This window comes from Athene noctua, chromosome 1 (assembly GCF_965140245.1).
Source record: "Athene noctua chromosome 1, bAthNoc1.hap1.1, whole genome shotgun sequence".
In the NCBI taxonomy this organism is placed as follows: domain Eukaryota; kingdom Metazoa; phylum Chordata; class Aves; order Strigiformes; family Strigidae; genus Athene; species Athene noctua.
In genome coordinates, this window is record NC_134037.1 from 114718414 (window position 1) to 114725514 (window position 7101).

Below are 7101 nucleotides of genomic sequence, written 5' to 3' on the forward strand. Positions count from 1 at the left end.
CAGCAGTGAAATGGCTTTGCCTTTGGTATTGAATCACTCCCAGCCCAGCCTTTGGTATTGAATCACTCTCAGCCCAGTCTCATAAACTGCTGACTATCTTGCTCAAGAGGCTTTCAGCCTTCGAAAGCAATCCCTTTACGAAATACCCCCCTTCCATCACCTTGTGTTAGTTACGCAGCGCTGTGGGAGGAGAAGGGGGAACTATGTCAGCACCCCACTCCTCGCTGCTCTAGGTTCAGTTAGTGGGATGCAAAGCACTGACCCCAGCATAGATTTGACCTGCTGTCCCTCGGTTAAGAGAAATTAAAACCAGATGCTTAGTGTTTGATCATGCTTTTCCCATTGTTCCTGCCTCTATCACAGTAATTACTCTCTCTTGAGGGTCATTCAGAGTTCAGCTCTGTGGAGAAACTGCTGTTATTAATTAGAGGACTAGCTGCTTTTTTAAACATCCTTGTCTAATTGTACTTAGAAAGACATGTCACAGTATTACAGAGCTTTTCAGTTAGCTACCGAGTAGAGACATCTATAATTGTTCCTTTGGATGTTAAACGAGAGATGAGGGATGTCAACAGCAAGGGTAAGGAATGTAGCAGTTACCTGGAGAAAAGAGTATGCCTGGTAACGTAAAAAGATCACCAGTCCTGAGTGAAACTGAAGCATAGACAAAAGCGTAGATGAAAATATATTGGATATTGCACAAATGCTGTTGAACCAACCATCTACAAAGACAATAAATCTATTTTTTCTTGTTATACTGATAACACACAGTATTACAAACTTTTGCAATGTTATCATGAGTCTCCCGCTGCTTGGTATATTCCTTAAATTACTGGCTCCTTTGGTCATCTGGTTATTTGAGAATCTCTGTTTTATTTGTATTTTAAAAATCACCTCTGACAGAGAAAAATGGTTGTGCCCTTCAGAAACAAAAGGACAAAATGCAGTTTTATTTCATGAAACAGGTCCCCTTTATTCATCAATTGTAGAGCATCATTTTTTTGCTAAGCCTTTTTTTCTCAAAATTGCTTTGGTTCATGTCCTGATTTTGTGAGATTTGGACTGGCAATAGTCAACAAATGCAGCTTGCTTTTGTTTTCATTATGGGTCTGCAGGGTCTGTCTGGCACTGTCCAAGCTGGAGAACCAGGAACTCCGAAGGGCAAGTTTACCTTTTTAGCCATTCTGCTCAGGGGAGCGAGGCATGAACTGTGTCAAAGAGGGACTCTGTCAGCCACCCTTTTGCAGAATAAATGGTGGTGCATCTATTAGGAAAGACAAAGATAAATCCTGGCACTAAGAAACTCCAGGGTCTGACACTGCTGAGCACAGGCCAGCTCTGTTTCCTGCAGTTATATGTCTTCAACTGAGAGAAGTGTTGCTAACCAAGGAGGAGGACAACATGACATTGACCGATGTGCAACCCCTTTCAGACATTTAAAAAAGCTGTCAGGCATCCACCAGGTCTCTAGATATGCCTTTTTTCAGTGGGAAGGAGCAGGAATGCAGAAGGACCAGGGAAGAGAATGGAATTTTGATATTGATGCTGGAGGACTATCAGTTGCTCAGGACCTCTCGCACCAGGCTGTTACTTGGCAGAGAGGGGCCAAGCTGACTTCTGAACTGAAAATCCAGCAAACTCCTTTGCTTGGGTCAACTTGTACCTGGGGAGGAAACTCTAAGTGGGGATCATCAATAATAGTTAAGTGCCTAGTGCACCTTTTTTTAAAAAAAAAACCAAAACCAAACCAGGGTGTGGCAGCCTGGGCATTGCTGCTGGTACTGGCAATGGGATTGCCCTCCCCTGTTATGCAGCGCTTGTGGCCAACAAGCTGCAATCTTTGAGACCTCTCCCCCTCTCTCGAACTGACTGGAAACTTTGCCTCTAGGTTCAGAAGTTGGTGGTGTGAGCAGGAGGGCAGAGAGCATTTCTGGAAAGCCTGTCTGCAGTGTGTGGGAAGTGGTCGGGAATTATTATTTGGAAAACATTTGTTTGCCTCAGCTGCAGCTTGGCGAAGCTGTAGGCAGTGGTTTGATGAGGAGGCACCTTTTGGTTGAAACTCCATAGAGACAATTCCCCAGCTGTGTGAAGCCAGTACACAGGGCGCTTCCCAGGGAGAGGAGAAACCCAGGCTGAAGGCTCTGCTTCATAAAACTCAAGACAGAAACTTTTCCATATCTGTGCCCAGGCTGCTGCCTCTCTGGGGGCAAGATGGTCCCTGTCTTGGAGAGGCTGGTCCCTCTCTGTGTTGAGCCTCTTCCATACTGCGTGAATGATTATCTGCCTGAGGAGGGGGATGAACCTTTTCCTCCCAAAAGTTGTCATCACTCCTCACATCACTGTAGCAAGTCTCCTCTGCGTCCTCAGTCTCTTCTGCTGGAGTGACATTGTGGCATCAATTATTCATTGGGTCAGTGACAGACTGGCATGTGAGGAGAAACTGAAACCCTGGGCTTGTGAGGCAGAACAGGGCAAGTTGAATGGGCATGCTGTGGTGTTGAAGAAGAGGTGAGAGGGAACACAGCTGTGTCAACCTCTACCTCACACGGTGTCTGATTGCAGAAATAACAGTGAGATCACCAGGACTGTACCGAGAGCTGACTTACTGCCTGCCAGTGTGAGCAGAGCTAAGACTTTGCTTGCTTGTTTGCCTGCAAGGTCAAAGCTCCCTGAATCCCAAAGGCACTGTTTTTTCTTCTCACGGTGCTTCCCTTGTGCGGTAGCGTGAGGCACAGATCTTTGCGTGTGCTGCATGGGGCTGGTGAGCATCTCCAGTGGCTGGGAGCCGCGGCACTGCTCGATGGAGGCTTCAGCTGGCAGGGTCAGCGCAGGGTGGTGGCGAGAGACCTGCCAGGTACTTTGGAGGTGCAGTGACTGATTTAAGCTAGAGCCAGCTGTTCCCATTAGCAGCAGGCACTGAGAGCACAAAAGAGAGCCTTCACCTCTAAAGACGCTAGGCAAGTTCTAACCTTGAATTTTAAACTGATCCAGTCTGGATCCAAGGCCAATTAGGGACAACATAAATGGAGACAGACTCCTGCAGCTGCTAGCAGCTCTGGCATATGTCCCAATAATCATGTCCTGGCCTCCTCTCTGGTGCTTTCAGTGGTGCCCATGCCTTTGTCTAGCTGTAAAAACTACCCCAACACCCTGTCATTGTTGAATTAGTCGCACAGCTTGTTGCCAGCCACAGGGATTTCTCCAGTGATAAGTCTCATGCTGGATATTGCTATCATGCAGGCAGTATTTCCAGTCAGTGCACAAACCCCTTCCTCTCCATTGTAGGGCGTGCTGTGGATATTCAAGTGCAAAACGTCACCCTCTCTTAGCCTAACACAAGGCCTTAAATCTCACCAGAGCTAGCTCCCTCATGCCATATTAAGTCTCATCTTTCCAAACTTAGGTTTCCTGACAGTATGGGGGAGATAGGCTTGTGGTTACAAAAAGGAGACTGGAAGTTTAGTGATCTGTCTGGGAAGTCACCCCTGCCGCAGATGCCCCTCTGAACTTCAGCTGAGCAATTTAGCGTAGATGAGGTAACACCAACGCTGTGGAGGCAGATATAGGAAATGACACATGGTGTTTTGTGCTGGGAGCCACATTTGTAGCTTAAAATGCTCTGTGGTTTTTATCTTCCCTCTGCAGTAGAGGGAAATAAGTGCTAGAATAACCCATGAGGAGGCAGAACCTGGAAAAAGCCTCCAACTTCCCAGACCCGTGCGGGAAAACCTCCTCCACCCGCACCCCTGTGGAGGGCTGTGGGCTGCGTAATGCCAGTGCCACACCCTCACCTACCTCCTGTCCCGTCCCTGAGGGACAGGGGACACAGGTATGTCCCTTCCCCAGCACAGAGCTATTTCGGGCGTTACCGAAACCCTCTCCTCCTTTCTGAAGGGATGAGAGAGCAGCAGCAAGGGCTTCGGAGGGGAGCACCTTGCCTGACTACAAAGCCTGCCCCAGGGCACCCCCAGTCCCCTCACAGGGCCGCCCCGCCGCCATCGCGACGCCGCACAGGCTGCTCCGCGGCCTGGAGGCTGGCACTGCCCCCCGCCCCGAGCGGGGGGCACAGGGCAGCGCTGCCGCTGCCGGACGGCCCCGGGACGGCCCCGGGACGGCCCCGGGACGGCCCCGGGACGGCGGGAAGGGGCGGGGTGTTTGGGGGCCGGGGCCGCGGCCCGGCCCGCCCCGCCCCGCCCCGCCGGCCTTAAAATGGCGGCGGCGGCGGCAGGTGGGGCGTCAGAGTGAGAAGCCATGGCAGGAGCGGGGCTGTCCCTGGCGCTGCTGGCCGCGGCCCTGGTGTTCGCCGGCGCCGTGCTGGGCGGCGAGGACCGCCCGCCGCTCCTGGGGGCCCCGATGGACGTCGATAACGCCGGCAACGATGAGGGCCTGCAGCGGGCCCTGCATTTCGCCATCGCGGAGTACAACAAGGCCAGCAACGACATGTACTCCAGCCGGGTGGTGCGGGTCATCAGCGCCAAGAAGCAGGTGGGTGCCGGGGCGGCCTCTCGCCGTGACGGGCTTGTAAACGGCGGTGGGCGCCGGGCCGGAGGGCGCGTTAGGGCTGTCCCTGGCACCCGCCGGGAAGCAGCGGAAAAGCAGGCCTGTGGGATTTCTTGGGAGAAGGAGCAGGCCTCAAGCTTGAGGGGTTGTTCAAGCTGTTTTTTTTCCACAGAAAGTGAATAAAAACTTTGTTTATAGCTTGGGTCTTGTCGATCTGAATGCCCTTGGGTGCTGCGTGTTATTAAAGAAGGTAGTAATTTCCTAATGTTGCTGATGTATTAACACATCTCTGTTTACTGACAGGGAAGCTGCGCTGAGAGTCTTGTTTACTTGGATTTTGTTTCCTGTTTTTGAAAGTGTGCCAAGTGCCTCTCCTGTGGAGGTTGCCATACACAATCCCCTCTGTCCTTCTGGAGTCTGCTTTCCATCATGTAACCAGAAAACTGTGCCTTTTTGCTAGGCTTCTCTTGTCAGAGAGCCCTTCTGTAAGTGCTGCAAATAAAGCTGCTTCTGCCCACTTGTCTTGTTGCAGATTGTGGCTGGAATCAAGTATATAATGGAAGTTGAGGTTGGACGGACAACTTGCCCGAAGCCAGCAGCTGATCTCCAGAGCTGTGCTTTCCATGATGCACCGCAGATGGCTAAGGTAGGCTCCAGGGCACTGTGTGCTGGCCCCTGGGTTTCCAGCCCCTTCCCTCTGGCTGGCTTAGTACAGAGAGGCATGAGCAGTGTCCCCTGTCTGCCCCAGTCATGATCAGAGACCTCACGCCTTTGTGCTTAACAAGATGCTGCCCTTGCAGAACTTGTCTTGCCAGATGATGGTGACAGAGAAGGCAGGGCCTTTTAGCCTGTTTTGTAAGTGGGGATCTGAGCCTGTAGTGCATGGAAGACTGTATGTGCCTCAGTGCTCTTAAAAAATGCTTGTGGTATGGTTCACATGGATATATGGAGAAAATTCTGCCAAACTTGCAGGTCTCCTGGCTCTCAGACCAGTATCCTGAGCCCCCATACCATTTTCCGTGCCTCTTGTCCCATGGTGATGTAAACATGCTTGGCTTGACACACTTTCCTGGGGGACTTGCATTACTGTGAATAGTGCTTTGGGCTAAGCACTGATTACAGGAGACAGATTACCCCTGTTCTCTGTGCCCATCAAGCTGTTACATGGGAGTCTGTCTAATGCAATGCTCTTTAAGGAGTATGTTAGCTTTTCAGATGAGAGCACTAAATATTTTTGCCTTGATCTGGCCTGAGTCTGTTTCTTCAGTAGTATTTCATTACTTCTGTTAATCACAGTGACAGGCTTAGCTTCTCCTGTACATGCCCTTTCTGCCTGAATGGATGAGAAGTGTAACCGCCCACAAGTGATCTGTTAAGCACTTAACTAGAAGCTTGTGTGTACCATTATGACAGTTGCAATGGTTTGGCACATACAGATGAGCTGTGCAGGAGTGCTTACCTGTGCCTGAGAGCTTATGTTGGTGTATTACCCATGTTGAAAGCTTTCCTGCCTGTGAATGGGTAAAGGAGGTAAACTGATCAGAAGTGCTGACTGCTCAGCTTCTCTGTTAGCACTTATTTGAGAGGGATGATTGATCCCGAGCAGGTACTAACAAGAGTGGTGTTCCAGAATACTAGTCCGAGTGCAGGTCTAGGGAGCCATGGACATCATACATTCTGGATCATGTGGGGTAATAAATCAATGTAGATCAAAAAGGTCAATGACGCTTTTATGCTCTTAATCTGACAACTGTTTTTTCTTTCTCTCCTTAGCACACCGTTTGCAAGTTTGTTGTGTACGCTATTCCTTGGCTAAACCAGATTAAACTACTGACCGCTGATTGCCAGTAAGCCTCCCTTGGTTCCAGCGGAAACCAGCAACCAGTTGCTCAGACTTTAAAAAAAAAAAAAAAGCAATAACACAAATTGAGATGGGCTTTATCAGTGCCTGTTAACTTGACTACTTATGTATATGCTTGTGCTATGCAAGTTAAACTATGTAACTTTTCTTTAAAGCACAGTATGATTGCAACTTTGTTTTTCTTCTTTGCAATTACATTTTAGAGCAGTGGTTTTGGTCTTCCTACAGCTTTCCCAATAAAGGAACTACCAACATCAGAATTCTGATTAAAAAAACCCCTAAACTTGGTATCCCTGTTAAGTGACTATTGTAAACATAAAAACCTAATTAATATTTGCTGTGATGTGTGGTTTTCTGTGAGCTTTTCCTGTCTTGGAGGGAGGATTTGCTTTTATGTGTGACCTAGTCTATCATGCCCAGTGAATGGGGTGAGAAGGAATATGGGGCCCTAATCACAGGGGATATAAACCATGCCTCCTTGTCCCTTAATCTAGCCTCTTGCTTTGTTTTGCATTTCACTGAAGAAATACTCTGCTTTTGAAAGCACTGCTATATGCAACACTTAATCTTGGGAAGATTAGCCAAAGCTTGTACTAAGGCTGTGATTGCTATGCTGTTCTGTTCCAAGGCTGGCTGTGTTTATACAACTGTGCTGTGTAAGAATTAACCACTGCAGCATATTCATGCACTGCCCTTGAGGTGTGTTACTAACCCTTGCTTTCCATACATATGTTTTTTTG

The 7101-nt window shown here is 49.0% G+C and overlaps 1 protein-coding gene across 1 annotated transcript; it reads left to right on the forward strand.

Annotated features, from left to right (window-relative positions):
• The first annotated feature begins 4226 nt into the window (after window positions 1-4226).
• Window positions 4227-6704, forward strand: CST3 (cystatin C). The gene is made up of 3 exons (XM_074925546.1): window positions 4227-4485; window positions 5033-5146; window positions 6274-6704. Exons 1-3 carry the CDS (start codon window positions 4252-4254, stop codon window positions 6349-6351), a joined length of 426 nt encoding a protein of 141 aa, XP_074781647.1. The 5' UTR covers window positions 4227-4251; the 3' UTR covers window positions 6352-6704.
• The last annotated feature ends 397 nt before the right edge of the window (window positions 6705-7101 follow it).

Coding starts and splice junctions, on each gene's coding strand:
- CST3 (XM_074925546.1), top strand. CDS start 4,252: ATGGCAGGAGCGGGGCTGTCCCTGGCGCTGCTGGCCGCGGCCCTGGTG. Junction 4,486..5,032: donor TCATCAGCGCCAAGAAGCAG/GTGGGTGCCGGG, acceptor GTCTTGTTGCAG/ATTGTGGCTGGAATCAAGTA. Junction 5,147..6,273: donor ATGCACCGCAGATGGCTAAG/GTAGGCTCCAGG, acceptor TTCTCTCCTTAG/CACACCGTTTGCAAGTTTGT.